Source organism: Garra rufa, chromosome 3 (genome assembly GCF_049309525.1).
Source record: "Garra rufa chromosome 3, GarRuf1.0, whole genome shotgun sequence".
Classification (NCBI taxonomy): domain Eukaryota; kingdom Metazoa; phylum Chordata; class Actinopteri; order Cypriniformes; family Cyprinidae; genus Garra; species Garra rufa.
In genome coordinates, this window is record NC_133363.1 from 23,856,714 (window position 1) to 23,878,222 (window position 21,509).

General features: G+C 35.2%; 1 protein-coding gene across 4 annotated transcripts in view; it reads right to left on the reverse strand.

Moving 5' to 3' along the window:
- Positions 1-21,509, reverse strand: part of armc9 (armadillo repeat containing 9) — a 60,923-nt gene that overhangs the window by 25,783 nt on the left and 13,631 nt on the right. The window contains exons 10-22 of one of the 4 annotated variants that reach the window (XM_073835836.1): positions 18,836-18,871; positions 15,870-15,904; positions 12,263-12,374; positions 11,931-12,023; positions 10,855-10,945; positions 7,242-7,365; positions 6,296-6,435; positions 6,026-6,102; positions 5,610-5,684; positions 4,189-4,279; positions 3,370-3,431; positions 3,094-3,192; positions 2,818-2,927 (exon numbers count right to left, since the gene is read on the reverse strand). In XM_073835836.1, coding sequence (XP_073691937.1) covers positions 2,818-2,927; positions 3,094-3,192; positions 3,370-3,431; positions 4,189-4,279; positions 5,610-5,684; positions 6,026-6,102; positions 6,296-6,435; positions 7,242-7,365; positions 10,855-10,945; positions 11,931-12,023; positions 12,263-12,374; positions 15,870-15,904; positions 18,836-18,871 — 1,145 coding nt within the window. Of the gene's footprint in view, positions 1-2,817; positions 2,928-3,075; positions 3,193-3,369; positions 3,432-4,188; positions 4,280-5,609; positions 5,685-6,025; positions 6,103-6,295; positions 6,436-7,241; positions 7,366-10,854; positions 10,946-11,930; positions 12,024-12,262; positions 12,375-15,869; positions 15,905-18,835; positions 18,872-21,509 lie in introns of all 4 variants that reach the window. The other 3 variants (XM_073835835.1, XM_073835838.1, XM_073835837.1) reach the window with 3 other exon arrangements.

A 21,509-nucleotide genomic window follows, 5' to 3' on the forward strand; every position in this document is an offset into this window, starting at 1 on the left:
CTGTTCTGGGAAACCAAAGGGAAGTGTATTTTTTTTTTTTTTTTTCAGTTTTCTGAAAAGTAGCCGTTAATGAGGCATCAGAGTTAAGCGGCATGCAGTATAAAGAGCGAAATGTTTATGAATGGCAGAGTGGGGGTGGGGTGGGGTGTTGAATGCTGTCTGTTGCCTTGTTGTAATCAACATTTGGAGACTTGGGGGTGGTGGGGGCGGATTCCGACTGCATTCAGTTGCATTTCGAATTCAGCATTCAAATGCATGCCAGGGAGAAGGGGAAAGCTTTCCTCACACGCTCCACTTTTTTCAAAACATTAGTGTCCAACCTGACACGCGGGTCAGTGGATAAACAACCCGAACCCGACCGTTTTCAAATAACCCACCCGCAACTCGGACCGCAGAATAAAAAAAATAAATATTGTACCCGACCCGCCTCCTGACCCGTATGTTTAATACTAAAGTGATTAAGCTGTGGAGATGCAGTCTGAAATATCCCGACATCAGAAATCCATTGGTGTACAAGCTAAAAAATAAAATTAAAATAAAACAATGTGTCCTGTTGTAAAGTCGTTGCCGTATTGTTGTGTATGAAGTTCAGATGTTATTATTTTAAGAAATATATATGTTTTAGGATTCTCCTTATTTTTGTTTTAGACATCCATCAATTACGGTGAATAAAAAAAATTCCGCGCTGGTGGAAACAAGACTTTCGCTTCTACTTTTGAGACCGGTGTTCGGACGTTTTTTCTAAAAAAAAAAAAAATAAGAATTCAAAATTCAAAATTTATTGTCATAAAAACAGAAGGTGAATATAATTCAAAAATGTTAAGTATTTGCTGATTAAAGAAAACATGAAGGATGCCGCTTAATATTTGGCTTTTACGTGAACTTTAAAGCTTATCCCTCATTCCATTTGTTTTCTTTGTTTTGTAATCTTTATATTATTTTCGTGAAATGTATTTTTGCTCAACATGCATTTCTCGTGGCCACGAGTTTAATGAATAAACCAACCTGCGTGACATTAGTAACCCAGAATTATTTGAGATATTTCGTTTTGAGTTAAGAAATTGTTTGCCTATATTAATTGTTATAGAAATTAATACAATATTAAATAATTATACAGGCGATGCTGTATATGCTAATGCTGTCTGTGCGCAATGTAGACAGCTTTCACAAGTGTTTACATGTATTACATGTTGGCCTACTTCAAATTAAATAGCCCTGCAAGAAACATTTCATGCATCCCACAATCTTGTCCATTGACTGACCTTCTTTTTTTCCCATTATATTTGTATTATTCGTTTGTATTCGTTATTTTTTCCTTAATTTTGATCTCGTTACATAACATTCTGAATGTAAATGATACTGTAAAGGTGCTATGACTGGGGTTTTTACTGGAATGCAGTTTAAAGGTTAAATTTAACATATATTGTATTTTATTAAGTCTAACTAATAGACAAATAACTGAAGAGTGAATCATTCACGTAGTTTCATTTGGAAATAATTTATCGTCACACAGTAAAATAGGCCTACATTCCTTCTCTTAACTAAAGAATTGAACATATAAAATATGAATTGAACATATTTTATTTTGTTTAGTCTAATTAACAGACTAGACTATATAAATATTAAACTGTTTTACTGAGAAATGAATCATTCACGTAGTTTCATTTGTAAATGAAAACATCATGTATCGTCACACACGGGGATAAATACAATCAAAAAGTCAAAACGTAATTGGCATAATTGTCAGGCGTTAAAAATAAATAGCCCTAACCAGGTATTGAAATAATAATAAACTATAATAAGAATAAATAATAAGTGATTTAGAGCTATCTACTTTTTTCTTTATTGTGAATCGCTTAACCTAAATAACTTTATATATGCTATTTGGCATATATTTAGCAAATACTGTGAACTACAATTATGCCAATAAAGTTTTGACTTTATGATTGTATTAATGCCCGTGTGTGTCCATACGATTTACAAATGGAACGTGAATGATTCACTCGACAATGAAACACTATATAGGTTATAATTAGACTAAAAATGAATATATGCCATATAGTATAATCAAAGCTTTCATGGCATGTCAGCATTTATCATTTAGATTCGGAATGTTAAGAGATCGAAATTAAGGGGGACATACTGAATATAAACGAATAATACATTTATTACAGAAAAAAAGGATAAATTAATGGATAAGACTTAAGGATGCATAAAATGTTTCTTGCAGGGCTATTTAATTTGAAGTACTTTTATGTAATAAATTCTTGATAAACTTTTGAATGCTGTCTAAATCGCGCACAGACATTCGCATATACAGCATTGCCTATTGTTAATATATAACTTAATATTGCATTAATTTCTATAACAATTAATAAAAACATTTCTTAACTCAAAATAAAAAATATTAATAAACCTATCTCTGATAATCCTGGGTTATGGTTACGCAGGTTTGTTTATGCATTAAACATAAGGATGTCGTTACCTCGACAAAATAATCTTGTGGCCACGACATAATATGACATTCCCAGGAATTAATATCTCGTGGCAATGACAAAAAGTAATATGACGTTCCTAGGAATTCATTTGTGTGGCCACGACAAACATAAGTAAACCGAAGGTGTCCCCTCCAGGTTACCGTACCTTTTAGTTTGCAGCAATGTTTTCAGCCTGCTCCAGTCCAGTGCGTTACATGACTGCCCCCTACTGATCATGTCTTTCCTATGTCATTGTATTTTCCGTGTTCCTTTGGAATACACCGGCGTCACGCGAGACCACTTTACTTCCCGCGCGCATTTTAAATGGCCAGATCTGTACATGTTGTTTTTGTGGGAACTGGGCGTAACGGGCCGCTGGAGGGGCTCGTCTATGCTGCGAGATGATGGAGGATGTGATCTTCTCTTCATCTTCACCATGTTGGTCATTATCTACAAAGCATCATAGACATACCTATCATCTGATCTTCCAACATCGCAAACATAAATCACAATATATAACAGTTTCCCAATGCCAGCAGTTTGCAAACGAATCATTTTTTTGAACCAGTTGGTTTCTCTCAACATATCATAAATGTACCGTAGAGTGATGGTTTACCCCCAGATACTCTGTTGTCAGCAAAGATTCTCCGCTGAGTTCTTTTGGCTGAGGCTGCAGAACTTCCTCTTTATCTAGGTCTGCCTCCATAACATCTTCCTGTAAAAAAGATAAAAGAATGACATCAAAGGGCCAGATGGTAAATCGTTAAAACTGTCTGTCAAACTGCCAATGAAATTCAAATAACAGTGATAGCCTTTCACGGGGTTTATGTGAAATCAGAAGTCATGTTGAGCAATAATCTTTCTCTGAAAAAGACGTTCAAAAGTGGGTCACCTCATCATCGTCGTCGTCATCCTCTTCATCATCCGACTCTGGTTCATGTTCAGGGATGTCCGCTGTATATGGCAGAAATAATGGCAGAAATATGGGAAACACACAACAGATACACTTTTAAAAGAAATCTCCAGACAACTTTTTTTTAATAATGAAATCACAACCATAAAAAAACTATATAAAAACAGTCAAATGATTCAGACTCTATTCCATGTCATACACATTTTGTGGTTTTCTGTTCTTATTAACCTGATAACTTAGTCGCCATTTTTTATTTTCCCAAAAAAACTCAAGGCTGCTGTTCAAAAATGCACTTTTGCAAGTTATATGGGTTAAATATATAACTTAAATAGGTTAAATGCATATTGTTTTTCTTTTTTTAGGTAAACATTTTTTACTGCTATTTTTTACCCTGGACTACAAAATCAGTCTGAAGTAGCACAGGCCAAAATTTGTAGCAATAGCCAAAAATACATTGAATGAGTCAAAATTAACGATTTTTCTTCTATGCCAAAAATCATTAGGATATTAAGTAAAGATCATGTTGCATGAAGATATTTTGTAAATTTCCTACTGTAAATATATAAAATCTTAATTTTGGATTAGTAATATGCATTGCTAAAAAGTTCATTTGGACAACTTTAACGGCGATTTTTCACTCTCTTTTTTCACTTTTATCTCAGCCAAATATTGTCCTATCCTAAGAAACCATACATCAACGGAAAGCATATTTATTCAGTGTTTAGATATATAAATCTCAGTTTTAAAAAATGGACCCTTATGACTGGTTTTGTGGTTCAGGGTCACATTTTGTCTTACCTGAGTTAAGCTGTTTGATGATGAATTCAATTTGTCTGTTGAGTTCAGGGTTTTCTTCTTTACTGTAACACCGTAAGATCTCCTCCATGCTCTAAATGCAACAACAAAATACTCACATTATCTGTATTCTGGGATCAGAGAAGACTTGAGAAGACTCAAGTTTTAACTAGGACAAATACCGAAACTCGTTGGTCATTTTTGAACGCGATGCTATTGGTCTAATAGGATTCAATGATCTATGCTAATCTATGCTAAAAGTGATATCGCCAGAACAGGAGAACGGCTGAATGGATTTCAAAATGGTAAAACTCAACTTATCAACTCGGGGGAGTTGGAGAATGAGCCTATTTCCAAAATAAGTCGAGTGTTCCTTTAAATGGCTGTAACTGCACAACCATTTGTCCTATCAACATGAAAAACGGTGTGCAAGGTCTTGGTCCGAAGTGCCACAAGCGTCTACAAGGACATTTGCGTACTTCAAAAAACATAGCCACCAATGGCCTACGAAGTTTGAGCACCTGTTAGACTCTGTGGGCTTGTTCAACTGAAATCGGCCAATGGGTTTTTCGCTCAATCTGGAACAAAAAAAACCTCTGCAGTACAATTCTCTGGACTCTCTAGGCTAATAATTATCAAACAAATGTTAAAAATGTACCCTTTGGGAAGCTATAATAGGGCCGTTTCGAAAAGGGGCCTGTCCAAATGTACCTAAAATCCTATAAAGCCTAAAGAAAAACTCAAAACTTCACAAATCCTGGTGAGCACATGCGAGAGGTGATTCTAAACAAGCATGCAAAGTAAGGGGGTCAGACCACAACTGGCACTATAACGTAATAAAAACATAATATTTCTATGGTAATTACCTGAATTTGCCAAAAATGCAAAAAGGCTAGCTAAATAATGTCTCTTTTAATATGTGCTAAAATGCCTTAAAGCACTTGAACCCAGGTAGTTTCTGATTATTATCACTGTTGACAAAACTTGTGCGGCATCAGATTTTTGTGGAAACTCTGATACACATTTTTCCTGAGTAGACCTGAAAAGGACAGCATTTGTTTGAAAAACAAATCTTTTGTAACATTCTAAATGTCTTCACTGTCATTTTGAATCAATTGAATGCATCCTTGATGAATAAAAGTATTGATTTCTGATTATAAGTTTAAGTATAGGGAGAGTAGTTTTGTTTGACACTGACTTATCGGATTTTACTTAAGGATTATTGGGTAGCGTAGTTCTTCCTCTGGGAACTGTAAACAAGCTATTATCTAATTTTTATGTAAAGTAACCATCGTACTTGTTGCGCCATATATCACTGTTTAAGGTTAAGGTTAGAATGTTATCGCAATCGTTATTACTCATTGGAGTCAAAGCAATAATCTTAATGTTGTGCACCTTTAAATGAACCGTGATTAAACACATACCATCTGTTTGGCTTCCTCTCGTATCTCTGGCATGGACAGGATGCTGTATAACGCTCCATTCACATAGTATCGTATCTATTTGCACACATGAACACAAACATGCAATAAACATTTGCAGACACCTTCATACACCACCGTCCAAAGTCTGGACACACACCTTAAAATCATTTTGAGGTAAACGTATAGTTTAAAGAATGCTTTGTACACTTTTTTACACCATTTCAAAGGTTTCAAAAAGTTCGTCAAGGTACGCACAAATCCAAAGTTAACAAGAGTGCTCTTATTTGAGAACTGTCTGACGTAAAAAGGCCTAAGCTCATTGACGCCTTCAGCATTCAGTGACCAGGAAGGCGGTGAACCAACTCAAACAGCACACCTTGTTTGTGAACGCAGCGTTCTAGCAATTAGTGATTTACCTCATGGTTCTCATGCCCCAGGAGCTCCGTCAGGACTTTCAGGACATGCTTGGCCTCCTCTGCACACTTCTTCTTTCCTGAAACGTGAGACACATACCAAAATAAACACTGCGCTCCTTACATTTCTCTATTGGCTTTAGCAAATCAAATAAAAAGTGCAAACTAAGTAAGTAAATGAAGGGTGATGAACTACAATGCGATTGTTTATACGTATCTTTATTTCTTTGATAAGTATTGATTAATAGATCATTGTTGTGGTGATTCTGTTACCTTGAGTGCGCAGGCAGAGGTTCATGAGGAGGGAGATGGCGTATTCAAGCGTGTAGTCAGACAGACAATCGGAGTCGTGCAGCTCTTTGACCAACCAGCCAATCAGACCGTCTCTGATCATCGCAGACTGCTGCGCTCGCCTGAAAACAGCAGAATATTTAGAAACACTAGGCTTTTAAAACATGCTGGAAATCCTTTACTAGATTTGGTGTTCCCAGTCAAAAATTGCATATAAATCTGTCATTTAAAGGATTTGGATTTTTTATCAGCATGTTTTCTTTCAATTAGCAGGTTTTGTATTTGTATATGGCTCATCGAAACAACCATATGCGCATTATAGATTGCACAAGGCAAAGTATAGTTTAAGCTTACGCGCTTATTTAGTTTTTAAGTGAAAAATAGGCCTAGGATCAATCAGCTCAAAAAAGAAATACTAGAAAGAAAACAAGTTGCTAAAAAAATTATTCCAATATTTGGTAATAATATAGACGAGAGGTTTACCAGCAATTTTATTGTATGCCGATCATTTTTTAAGTGTAAAAAGTGTACAATGGCAGGAAACTAGCATAGCTATAACTATCATTTCGAAGAAAAAAGAAAATCCTGGAACACAACATGAGGTTTAAATAAATAAATATTAAAAAGTAATCATTTTTAATAACCATTAGGTGTTTTGTTGCACCTCAGACATAGTCCTATTTGATAGCTGTAACATTCTAAACATATTTGATTAAATACCACCTTTTTAAAATGTATTTTAATTAATTTATTATCATTTTAATCTTATTTTATTTATTTATTATTGTGGTTGCATTTTTTAATGAATTATATTTAAACTCTGTTGGTGCAGTTGATAACATTTTGATAAAAAAAAATTTTAAAGAGAGGAACTGCTTAACAACATGATTGCAGTATGTTTATTAAGATTTATTAACAAATGGCATACCCGAGGCTGAGTTTCTGCAGCGCTGCAAGCACGTTTTCTCGAGTTACAGACTCTTTCTCTTCAGTCTTCAGACAATCAAGCAGAAATCTCAGTAAAGAGGGTATCTGAGACAGGTACATGCGTCCTAGGGTGTGCAATAGTACATGAGATGACAATAAACACACTTTAGAACTAAAGACATGTGCAAAAATTCAGCTCCAAACATTCTGAAACAGTATTTAAGGAATATCAATGAATCAGTTTGCATCATGGTCAAAAACAAACAAAAACAATCTATCTATCTATGGGGTGACATAAGCAAAATTCCAGTGAAAATTCTACTAAAATGTAACTGAACAAAAGGTTTTACAAAACGAATGTGGTGTAGCAATCAAATCAACAAATCCAAGTGACCAATATGAACTTGTTCTTTCGCCCCTAGGGGAAATTACCAAATTAAATTGACATTATTTGACTAAAAACAGTGAACAGAGTTTATTTCAGGGTCAGAATTTTGATTCTAACTCATACAGTTTGGACGTTACACAAAAAACTATGCGTATTATAGTGCCATCTAGAGTACTGGAGGTTTGTGTGTGTTTATGACTAACGAGTGGGATCTTATAGCATCCCGCCAAGTTTGTTTAGCCTCTGATACGCATAAAGGTCACATTAGCAATTTATTTTTAGTAATTTTACAAGCAAAAAATGTCCACTGTCTCCCGTATGGTAAATTTAACCGCACTTTTTATAAAAAAGTAAAAAATAAAATGAAAATGCAAAATGCGAAAAAGAAAAAAAAGTAGGTGGTGAGAATTTTATCTGAATTGTATGGGCTAGAATCAAAATTTGGAAGTTACTAAAAAAACGCTGGGTATTATAGTGCCAACTAGAGCACTGGAGTGACGTGTGTGCTAAGAATTGGCTGGTGGAATCTGGAACCATCCTGTCAAGTTTGTTTACAGTCCCTGACATACAAAAAGATCACATTAGTGAAATTTACAGACAAATTTTACACCTAAAAGGTCTGCTGTTTATTGGGAATAGCGCAGCAAATATAGTGATCAATGCACTGAAGTCGGGTCACATTAGCAAAATTTCAGCTAAATTTCTATTAAAATATAACAGCGCAAACGGTCTACTGTCAATAGTAACATCAACATGACGAATGTAGTGTAAAAATCAATGTAAAAAATCCATGTGACCAATATGAATTCGGAGAAAATTCTTTCACCCTTGAAAATTCAGAATGGAATTTACATGATTTGTCCAAATAATAGTAACGTTTGATTCAGGGTCAAAATTTTAATTCTAGCCCATACAGTTCAGAAGTTAATCAAAAAACTGTGCATGTTATAGCGTCACCTAGAGTATTGGAGGTTTGTTTAGTCTTTGATACACATAAATTACCATTTTTTGAGAAATTTGACAAGCAAAAAATTAAGAAAAATGTGGAATGTACTGTTATGTTCAATGCAGCAAATTCCTGTAAAAGAAGTCAAGAAGTAGAAGTCGAAGAAAAAGACGAAGAAGCAGAAGCCATACAAGAAGTTGAAGAAGAAAAAGATTAAGAAGTAGAAGCCATAGAACTCGAAGAAGTAAAAGAAAAAGTCAAAGAAGCCATAGAAGGTGAAGAAGTAAAAGTCAAAGAAAAAGTCAAATAAGTAGAAGCCATAGTAGAGGTCGAAGAAGTAGAAGTTGAAAAAAAAAGAAAACAGAGAAGCAGAAGCCATAGAAGTCAAAGTAGAAGTCAAAGAAGTAGAAGCCATAGTAGAGGTCGAAGAAGTAGAAGTAAAAAAAAGAAAACAGAGAAGCAGAAGCCAAAGAAGTCAAAGAAGTAGAAGTTGAAGAAGCAAAAGCCATAGAAGCAGAAGCCACAGAAGAAGTAGAAGTCGAAGAAGTCAAAGAAGTAGAAGTCGAAGTAGAAGTCGAAGTAGAAGTCAAAGAAGCAGAAGCCACAGAAGAAGTAGAAGTCGAAGTCAAAGAAGTAGAAGTCGAAGTAGAAGTCAAAGAAGCAGAAGCCACAGAAGATGTAGAAGTCGAAGAAGTCAAAGAAGTAGAAGTCGAAGTAGAAGTCAAAGTAGAAGTCGAAGAAGTCAAAGAAGTAGAAGTCGAAGTCAAAGAAGTAGAAGCTACAGAAGATGTAGAAGTCGAAGAAGTCAAAGAAGTAGAAGTCGAAGTAGAAGTCAAAGAAGCAGAAGTCGAAGTAGAAGTCAAAGAAGTAGAAGTCGAAGAAGTAGAAGTCGAAGTAGAAGTCAAAGAAGCAGAAGCCACAGAAGTAGAAGTCGAAGTCAAAGAAGTAGAAGTCGAAGTAGAAGTCAAAGAAGTAGAAGTCGAAGTCAAAGAAGTAGAAGTCGAAGTAGAAGTCAAAGAAGCAGAAGTCGAAGTAGAAGTCAAAGAAGCAGAAGTCGAAGTAGAAGTCAAAGAAGTAGAAGTCGAAGAAGTAGAAGTCGAAGTAGAAGTCAAAGAAGCAGAAGCCACAGAAGTAGAAGTCGAAGTCAAAGAAGTAGAAGTCGAAGTAGAAGTCAAAGAAGTAGAAGTCGAAGTCGAAGTCAAAGAAGTAGAAGTCGAAGTAGAAGTCAAAGAAGCAGAAGTCGAAGTAGAAGTCAAAGAAGTAGAAGTCGAAGAAGTAGAAGTCGAAGTAGAAGTCAAAGAAGCAGAAGCCACAGAAGTAGAAGTCGAAGTCAAAGAAGTAGAAGTCGAAGTAGAAGTCAAAGAAGTAGAAGTCGAAGTCAAAGAAGTAGAAGTCGAAGTAGAAGTCAAAGAAGCAGAAGCCACAGAAGAAGTAGAAGTCGAAGTCAAAGAAGTAGAAGTCGAAGTAGAAGTCAAAGAAGCAGAAGCTACAGAAGATGTAGAAGTCGAAGAAGTCAAAGAAGTAGAAGTCGAAGTAGAAGTCAAAGAAGCAGAAGTCGAAGTAGAAGTCAAAGAAGTAGAAGTCGAAGAAGTAGAAGTCGAAGTAGAAGTCAAAGAAGCAGAAGCCACAGAAGTAGAAGTCGAAGTCAAAGAAGTAGAAGTCGAAGTAGAAGTCAAAGAAGTAGAAGTCGAAGAAGTAGAAGTCGAAGTAGAAGTCAAAGAAGCAGAAGCCACAGAAGAAGTAGAAGTCGAAGTCAAAGAAGTAGAAGTCGAAGTAGAAGTCAAAGAAGCAGAAGCCACAGAAGATGTAGAAGTCGAAGAAGTCAAAGAAGTAGAAGTCAAAGTAGAAGTCGAAGAAGTCAAAGAAGTAGAAGTCGAAGAAAAAGTCGGAGAAGCAGAAGCTATGGAAGTCGAAGTAGAAAAGGCCCACTGTTTACTGCGTAGCAAATATAGCGATCAATGCATTATATGTAGTGTAACAATCAACACGACCAATCCGCATGACCATATTGAACTTGTGTGAAATTGCGTTAATTTATATTGTAGATGGCGAATGCTTCCAAATTTATATTCTAGCCTGTTCTGGAGTTACAAAAAACAATTTGCGCATTATAGCGCCACCCAGAGCATTGGAGGAATGTGTGTTTATGATCGTTGGATGAGATTTAGGATCTGCCAAGTTTGTTTACACTCTCTGACACACAAAATGGTTTAGGGAAGAAAAAGAAGAAGACCGGAACAAATAAAACAAGGCTTTTCTGCTTAAAGCAAAGACACTTACCTTCACACAAAGATGCAAAGGCATTGATGAGTCGAGCCATGTACTGTCTGACAATCTCATTTTTGGATTTCATCAGATGAAGAACAGTTTTCTGTGAACAAAACCGGTTGGGCAAAAAGTGACTTGGCTGGTTTGCTTTTTCAAACAGCTTTTGGTGCAATTAGTTGTTCTAAGGACTATTTTGTCTGCCTTCCAAGCTTTCTGTAGATTTTAGTAACATGAGATATTATCATTCAGCCTGAACAAAGACTGAAAGATGAGCTAAAAGCATGCGAGCTAAAAGAACTTGCTGATAATGTTTGGAAATTATGAGTCAAGATGTCACGTTATCTGCTGAAAGCTGATCGTCCACATTCATGTCCATTCTAAATACCTCAGAGAGAAACTGATGGTAAACACGTTTTACCAAAGAAGTGGGTCATAGACGGCCCAAATTGTTTTAAGTGTTTTACACACACATATATATATATATATATATATATATATATATATTGTATATAAGTGTTTTACATTACATACATACATACATACATACACACACACACACACACACACACACACACACACACACACACACACACACACACACACACACACACATATATATATATATATATATATATATAAATGCAATGTTATATATTGCAATTACATAAAACTGTCCATTTTCAAAAGAGTTCATGTATGAATTTGCACACTACAATAAAATATCCTAAAATATAAATCCACCAATCATAAAGTCCATGTGGAGAATGGGCTTAAAATGTTTATGTTTTAACGTGGAGCTGCATGTTTATTTATTCAGCCCGATTAGCAGCGTGACATCTCCACAAGGTATTTCAGCATAGATAACTAACAAAATTGAAAGCTTTACATATTTGTATAGATGCACACGGAAATCGAAGAATGGGAAACAACATGACAAGATAGCTAAATACCATGTCCTGCAAGATCATATCACTGCCTTGATAAATAATATGCTAAATATAAAGCTATTTTTAAACTGTAAAATAACTTTGAGTTTAGTTTTCATATTGTTTTACATATAATTTCCCAATAAGGGTTTTGTATTGTACCTGTTTGGAACTGTAGTGCTCCAGAAGATCATTACTGATGAAGGCTTGTAAAACCGTGTCCCTTTGCTCACCATGAAGAGATCTGGTTAATCTCTGCCGACAAATGAAAAATGACAAGACAACCAATTTGTTTGTCTTCTCAAATACCTCAGAGATGGAAACTCTTCAGTTTAAAGAATTCACAACTGAATTTTGACCATGTAGTTTTTAGCATGTTTGACTAACATTACCAGTGTTTCTTGACTTAGAAATCACCTCTAACTGTAGTAATTATGATATTGCGTCAGAAACGATGGGATGCATTCGTCATGTGTTTATTAACAGTAATTTACCCAGCGCAAAGCTTGAAGCAGCAAAGCCTTCAGGCGATCTGACCCATTGACTAGGTCTTTCTTCAGCTTCTCGTAGTCAAGGGAAGGCAACAATGGCACGTCTTTGGGCCTCCTGAGAGCAGGAGATAAAAGGATGATGAATCAGCATGTGAGACCTTGCTCTTCTGGTTACTGATGGGAATCTTTCCATCTCTGAGAACATCACATGTTTCCATATCTAGTTTGATTGCATTTATTGAATTACTTTTGAATGATCTGACAAGTACAGGATGGTTAGGTTAACAAGCTACAAGAATGCTTTCTAAAGACTGTCTAAAATGCAATTATTTGATTCTATTGACAGCTATGGATTTTACATAAATAAATAAATATGGATATTGGAATTATTGTGATTAAAATTGAATTAAAATTGTGATTCTTTGTAAATTATGAAACTTTATGTAAAAAATGTGTCCTGCATTTTTTTTATGTCTCTACCAAAAAAGTGCATGTTTTTAGTCTATTGGCTGAGACTATTTTAACTACACCCCTACATTTATAATCAGGAAATATTCCTGTGTCCTCTCTCATAGCTACATGCTAAGCAGTATCTCACAAAAGTGAATACACATTTCAGCAACCATTTTAGTCTATCTTCTCAAGGGACAATACTATAGAAATTAAACTTAGATATATTTTAGAGTAGTCAATGTGCATAGATTTACTGTCCTCTGAAAAGAACTCAGCATACAGCCATTGTTGTCAAAATAGCTGGCAACAAAAGTGAGTACACCCTGAGTACACCCATATAATTGTCACTACCGCAACAGTCACGACCGAAACACTAGGTGAGGTTTTGGTAGTGGCATCTTTGTTTGTTTTTTAAGGTGTTAGCCCATACAATTGTCTATACTGAAAATTTGGATGACGTTTCGGTAGTCACATCTTTGTTTTGTTTTTTTGGGTGTTCTCCCATAAAACAGTCACCACCGTAACAGTCATGACTGAAACATTTGGTGAGTTTTCAGTAGTGACAAAAGGGAACAACTAATTCTTTATTGGGGGGGGTTGTAGAGTGTTGTAGAGTTTTAGTATGCAAGTTAAAATTCTGTCATGTGATGTGGTTGCCACCAAAACAATACTGTCACTACCGACAACATGCTATCACTACCAAAAAAAATTATACTGAGTTATCAACTAAGATGTTGTTAGCAGAGGTGGGACCAAAGTCATTATTTTGCAAGTCACAAGTAAGTCTCGAGTCTTTGCATTCAAGTCCCAAATCAAGTCCCAAGTCAAGACGAGCAAGTCCAAGTCGAGTTGCAAGTCCTAAACAAGTCACTCTAGTGCTGTTTGCCCAAATTAGTGTCTCTTTATTATTTACTACAGTACATTTAAAGTCAATAGACAGTAGATATAATTATAAAAGATAGGCTATAATAATTAGTAGTTTTTATTGATTAATTAATCATTATTTGTGATCAAATATAGGCCTAATTTAATTAATAATTTATTTCAAGTCCACTGATTCATTTGTTAACGATTCAGTGACTTTTAATTAATCAGTTGAGTCCAATATTTAATAACATGTTAATACGTAATATAGACATTCATTTATCGTGAATTCATCTATTTCTTTAAAGACATGAAAGTGAGTGGCTGGTGAACAGGAAGAATAGAGTGAACTTTAGGATACATAGGCTATTTAATGTAAAAAAATATATACATTTTTGAAAGGTTTAGCCAATTATTAGGCTACTGCTGTTTCACTATACATCTCGTTTCTTCTTCTAATTATTATAAGTGGTTTATATTGATTATGTGTAATTTAAATGTCAAAAAGGGCCGTTCACGTCGCGTCTTTTACGCGCTCAAGTTCGTTATTTCAAATATAGACGCGCGGTATGCGCGCTCATAATGGAAGCGGCGCAGTCGTTTTTTCCCAGGCGCGTCCGCGCCGCATAGAGATAAAAACATCTCACCAGTCACCGCAGGTCTTGTGACAAGAACTAACCAAACAGCTTCAACCTTTTCCTTAATAACATTGAAAGTACTGCCAAGTTGGAGAAACAGCTTATCATAGCTGTACAGGAATAACCATTTTTAAATAAATTTAACAGCAGAGCTACTGCAAGTGATTTTAATGCTGGAAATCCATTTATCCTTTGCTGAAACTTCCGTCTCTTCATGGAGAGCGGGTCATGGTTGCTTAGCAACGGCAGACGCCACTGGACCGCAAGCTACAGAGCGGTATGGAAAGAAAGAGAAAGCGGCGCGCCTAGTGTTTTTCACACGTTTTTAGGCTCGACATGTGAACGGCCCCTAAAACATTAAATATCTTGAACATTATGTGGATAAAAACATTACAAGTGCTCACTTAGTGAGTCCCTCTCTGGCTCAGTGCCAAAAGCTGCGCTAATCATACCAGTGCGCTTCAGCCTATATTGATCAGAACTCTTCGAAGTTTTTCTTTAGAAGACTTGCCGAGTCACAGGGTTCAAGACCAAGTCAAGTCTCGAGTCATTGCTGTCAAAGTCTACGTCGAGTCCCAAGTCTTCTTTGATTACGTCAAGTCAAGAGTCATCAAATTTGTGACTCGAGTCCGAGTCGAGTCTCGAGTCCACAACTCTGGTTGTTAGTGTTTGCTTCAATGTATATTGAAACTAAGGAAGACTTAAGTTTAAAATGAGTATGACTAACTTTTTGGCTTTTACAGAGAAAACCTGGATTCAAAATACAACAAATCTCATAAATCACACTTGAAATATTGTTAAAACTGTAACTGTTATTGATTTACCTCTGGAAAAAAAAAAAAAATCTTAATAGGTCAATATAACCCTTCTTATTAAATTATATATTACTGTGTTTCGGTAGTGACAAATTTGAGGACAAATATTCCAAAACTTTCTGAAAATACAATATGAGAATTAACGGCACACTTGCTAGAAATGTTCCTTGGATATTATATAGTTTGCATACAAACAAAAGACATTTCCAACTCCGACTTTGAACGGCCCATATGTGACCCTGGACCACAAAACCAGTCTTAAGTCGCTGGGGTATATTTGTAGCAATAGCCAAAAATACGTTGTATGGGTCAAAATTATTGATGTCAAAAATCATTAGGAAATTAAGTAATGATCATGTTACATTAAGATTTTTTGTAAAATTCCTACTGTAAACCTATCTAAATGTAATTTTTGATTAGTAATATGCATTGTTAAGAACTTAATTTGGACAACTTTAAAGGTGATTTTCTCAGTATTTTCATTTTTTTGCACCCTCAGATTCCAGATTTTCAAATAGATGTATCTCAGCCAAATATTGTCCTATCCTAACAAACTATACATCACTAGAAAGCTTATTTATTGAGCTTTCATATGATGTATATATCTCAGTTTTGTAAAATTTAACCTTATGACTGGTTTTGTGGTCCAGGGTCACATATATTGTTTTCTTTTTCCACACAATATAAATAACTGCCCTTGTAACATATTTAGAGATCTCTGGTAGGTAAATAAATACCTACGGAAATCTCTGACCTACATCAAGTACTTAACAGACATACATTCTACTACTGGCGTGATTTTCTATTAATCTTTTTATCAATCTAAAAACAACAACTTACTGAGGTGCGACTGATGCCCGCAGCATTGAGGATGCCTAAATGGTGGAAACAAAACGTAATTTGAATCTGTTGATACATTGGTTTGCAAATAAAACAAATGTCTGTGTGTGTTAGTGAACTTTTAGATGGTTGTTCTACAGTATGTGAGTATTCAAGTTGTTGCAAGGATTAACTAGCATGCGTCCTATCACAGTCGCGAGCGCATGCAGTACGGTGGGGTTACGTGTACATGCGATGATGACTTGAAACAAATGAATAACCTGTTCGCAAAGCAAGGAGGTCAAAAGAGAGGGGTTAATGAAAGGAATTCCCAACGCTCATTATTGCGCTGCACCTGCGGGATCTAATTTCCAGCCGAGCCAAAGAGCGCGGCAAATTCTGGCATCTCAAAGATGCAATTAAAAGCCGTTCCTCGGGGGAGGGTTACACCGAAACCCGCGAGAAGGCGGATGGTCTGTGAGAGCACAGACTCAGGTGAGAGGTTCTGCATTATTTGGAGTGCAAGGAATGGTGATATTAGTATGCGGGTGTGTTGTGCGAAGCCAAATTTCCTGTCTTTTTTCTTTTCCTGTCAAATGCAAACATCCTTCTCTGAAGGGCTGTGATAAGTCATGCTAGTTTAACTTCAAACTGGTTTGAGGAAAAGATCCGGATAGCCGGAGTTATGTATACGAACATTCCCAAGTTTGGCAAATCTTGAAGTGTTTGCTCTGAATATTTGCTGTTCGTCTGCGTATGTGGATTTCACAATGACAAGGGTTTGAACGTAATGAGTGTATCCTGGTCCAGTGAAGGATTACATGGTTTACATGCATGTCAAAACTAAGGGCTGAGTCATTGTCATTTTTTAAAAATAAATAAAACTAATAAAATTATTACATAACCATTTTCTTTTATTTATTTATTTTTATTTGATTTATTTCAACTTTGCTTACTTTACTTATCATTATTATTATTATTATTGTTGTTATTATTATTATAGAAATTTGGGATTAATAATTAATTAAAATAACTGCTTTCTATGTGAATACAAAGTTGAGGTCAAAAGTTTACATACAAAATGTTAATTATTTTAGCAAAATAAGAGGGATCATGCATCACAATGCATGTTATGTTTTATTTAGTACTGACCTGAATAAGATATTTCACATAAAATATGTTTACATATCATCCACAAGGGGAATTATATTTAAAAGTTTTTAAAAGTTTACATTCACTTGATTCTTAACACTGTGTTGTTACCCGCTGTGTTTTTTTTTTTTTTTTTGTTTGTTTTTTGTTTTTGTTTTGTTTAGTGATAGTTGTTCACGAGTCCCTTGTTTCTCCTGAACAGTTAAACTGCCCGCTGTTCTTTAGAAAAGTCCTTTCGGTTCCACAAATTATTTGGTTTTTCCGCATTTTTGTGTATTTGAACTCTTTCCAACAATGACTGTATGATTTTGAGATCCATCTTTTCACACTGAGGACAACTGAGGGACTCATATGCAACTATTACAGAAGGTTCAAACGCTCACTGATGCTTCAGAAGGAAACACAATGCATTAAGAACCAAAGGGGTGAAAACTTTTGAACAGAATGCAGATGTGTACATGCATGTTTCCCAGAAGACAAAATAAGTTAAATTTATTCTGATCTTCAAACTCAAAAGTTTTAACCCCGGCTCTTAATGCATCAGAGAGCGATTGAACCTTCTGTAATAGTTGCATGAGTCCTTCAGTTGTCCTCAGTGTGAAAAGATACAGTCTTTGTTGGAAAGGGTTCAAATACATTAAAATGCTGAAAAAACAAAGAATTTGTAGGTAACAACACAGTATTAGTATCACTTTAATAAATTCAACTATTATTTTCTCTTGTGGACCATAAGTAAACATCTTTTATGTCAAATACCTTATTCAGGTCAGTACTAAATAAAAAATAACATGCATTTAGTGCATTTTGTATGATCCCTCATATATTTTGGTGACATTTTGCAGATTCTGCAAGGTGTATGTAAACTTTTGACCTTAACTGTTTGTTCAAATGTAACTTACTCCTGTGATTAAAACAGGGAAGGAAAGATGAAATAAATTGTTTATATCATATCATATTGGTCTTTTGTTTCCCTTGTAAACAATCTGCAACTTCCTGGTGTCAGATATAAAAAACACAATCACATCTACATTTATCAGCGTGCCATCTTTTTCGTCAGAAATCGGAAAGAAAGAAAAAAAAACTTTACTTATTGAATTAATTTCCTGGTGATGTCTCCAAATTCAAATTCATTCAACTTACTGAAAAAAAACCCAAGTCTTATTAACAAACAAAGGTTAAGTTGATGTATTAGCTGCATTTACTGTTATTATATAAGTACTACTATAATTACTAACATCTTGATCAAATATCTAAGCATCCTTAAAACATGATAAACGTAAAAACCTTCATTGATAAAAAGACTGCATTCAAATACATTATCAGCAAACTATTTTTGGTATTATTTATTTTGTGCAAAGTTTTTCCTTCTTCCTTCACCGTAGCCCGGTGGCTCAAGTTTCTAAACAAAAACTCGGCACGCTGATATGAAAATGTAGGCGACCCTGTGTTTTTTATCTGGCACCAGGAAGTCGCAGATTATTTAAAAAGCATTTTTCATTACACAACCCCTACACTATATATTGAAAGTACAGTATGTCCTTGTTGTAAGAGCTTATATATACACTGTCCACTCTGGGGAAGTGGAAACAAGTGAAACACAAACTTCAAAGTAATCAGTGTTATGCACTTCCTTCGGGATTCAGCAACAGTGTACATGACTGTCGGACAAAGCGGTGCATTCTTAGACTGAACAAGGACATGCGTCCCATGACAGTAGGGCGATCTAATGGGAACTAGATGAAGTAGAGGGCTTTGGGACGAAATACAAAGGAGGAAGAGGACAGGCAGGGCTCATGGTCATACAGGCAAAGACGATGAAACATTCAGCAACTTACATATCCATCATCATACGGACTCATAGAGTAATATCCCTTCATGAACAGATGATCAAACAAAACACAAACACACAGGAAGATATGATTGAAAACACACTGGCTGCGAAAGCATGTGAATATCAAAACATTTGAGGCTATGTCAGATTATCCCACCACTATTTCACTCTTTGTAGGGCCTAGATGTGAAAAATGTTGTGTTTTGTAGGAAAATATGCTACAATCCAAAACCTTTTGGTTGCTTTAAAGGGTTAGTTCACCCAAAAATGAAAATTCTGTTATTAATTACTCACCCTCATGACGTTCCAAACCCACTTTTGTTCATCTTCGGAAGACAAATTAAGAATTTTTGATGAAATTATTGATGTCACATGGACTATTTTAACAATCGTTCTGGGCCTTGAATGTGTGTCAGTTGCTTTGCTGTCTGAGTTGGGTCAGAAAGCTCTTGAACTACATCAAAAATATATTCATTTAGGGTCTGAAGGATTCAGGAGTGAAGCTACCTCCCATTTTTGTAAACAGGTATATATTTTATTTAGTGGTGGGCCGTTATCGGCGTTAACGTGCTGCGTTAACGTGAGACTCTTATCGTGCGATAAAAAAAATATCGCCGTTAATCTATTCTCAAATTTGGGTTGGGAGCTGGGTCTAAACTACGCAAGCTATGATGACTTTCACCTTGATAGTTTAACTCGGATGTATGCCGAAGACTATGGAATATGGTCGCGCGTTTACGTCTCCTCCGCCAAAACACAGACGGGATCACGTCGTCCTCCATTCATAAAAACCGAATCTACTATAGCGCGAAATGCCACGTAAATTCGTAGTTTTTTGGATTCATAAATCAAATGTTGATCAGTCACTTAATTCAAATCACGATATGGACTAGTGTATGTGAAAACTGAAATGCAAAAAGACCGTTTTAATATGAATCCGGTATGTTCCGTTTGCCTAGCTGTATGTATGAATGATGGAGACGCGCTTTTACTACACGCATACTGAAACACACGTGACGCTCCCGGTAATTTTTGGCATTTGCATCTCACATGAACAGATAAACTCAATCTCCAAAACTGCTGTGAGTGTCACTTTTACCGTTTCATTTGAGAAAACTAGCATCATATCATACTGTATACACAGAAACTTCACGGCAACCTGTCAAAATAAAAGTACGGTGTAACATGAACGTAGAAGTAGTGGAAACGTAGGGGAAACACTGGCTACCATAGATATACATACGTAGATGTATATTTTTTATCACACTGTAAAACAATAATACTGTTTTTTTATTACAGTAAGGGCTAAATTTAGGGTTGGGTAGGTGTTGACGTTAAAAAAACATCTAATAGGTAGAAAAAATAATTTCATTGTTAGTTAGTTAGTTAGTAAACAGTACATCTTATTGAACATAATTTATTTTCATCAACAAATTATCATAGAACAGCTTTATGAGCTTTATGATCCATTCTCAAAGACTTACTTTTAGTCATTATTTGGGTAGCACACATATTCTGAATGCCTTCAGCAGAATTCAAATTAGCCATTTTAATCTAGATTAATCTAGATTAATTCCAAGATTTAATCTAGATTAATCTAGATTAAAAAAATTAATCTATGCCCACCCCTAATTTTATTATAATTTATATCACATGCTACCAAAAAAAATAAAAAAAATAGAACAAAATCACAACATTTGTTTTTGTGTAACGGAGTCATTTTCACAGAGGCATAACGCAAAAAAAAAAAAACAGCTAAATAATACCATTAATAGGGACAAAACTATACATATTATATTATATTACATTATTAGGACAAATACATATTTAATTTGTCACATGGGCTATTTTAACAATTGTTCTGGGCCTTGAATGTGTGTCAGTTGCTTTGCTGTCTGAGCAAAAATATATTCATTTAGGGTCTGAAGATAAACAAAGGTCTTACAAGTGTTGGAATTATATACAATGTCGCTGGGGATTCAGGAGTGAAGCTACCTCCCATTTTTGTAAACAGGTATATATTTTTTTTATAATTTATATCACATGCTACCAAAATAAAATAAAAATTAGAACAAAATCACAACATTTGTTTTTGTGTAACGGAGTCATTTTCACAGAGGCATAACGCAAAAAAAAAAACAGCTAAATAATACCATTATTAGGGACAAAACTATACATATTATATTATATTACATTATTAGGACAAATACATATTTAATTTGTCACATGGGCTATTTTAACAATTGTTCTGGGCCTTGAATGTGTGTCAGTTGCTTTGCTGTCTGAGCAAAAATATATTCATTTAGGGTCTGAAGATAAACAAAGGTCTTACAAGTGTTGGAATTACATACAATGTCGCTGGGGATTCAGGAGTGAAGCTACCTCCCATTTTTGTAAACAGGTATATATTTTGTTATAATTTATATCACATGCTACAAAAATAAAAAAAAAGAAGAACAAAATCACAACATTTGTTTTTGTGTAACGGAGTCATTTTCACAGAGGCATAACGCAAAAACAAAAAAAACAGCTAAATAATACCATTATTAGGGACAAAACTATACATATTATATTATATTACATTATTAGGACAAATACATATTTAATTTGTCACATGGACTATTTTAACAATCGTTCTGGGCCTTGAACGTGTGTCAGTTGTGTTGCTGTCTATGCCG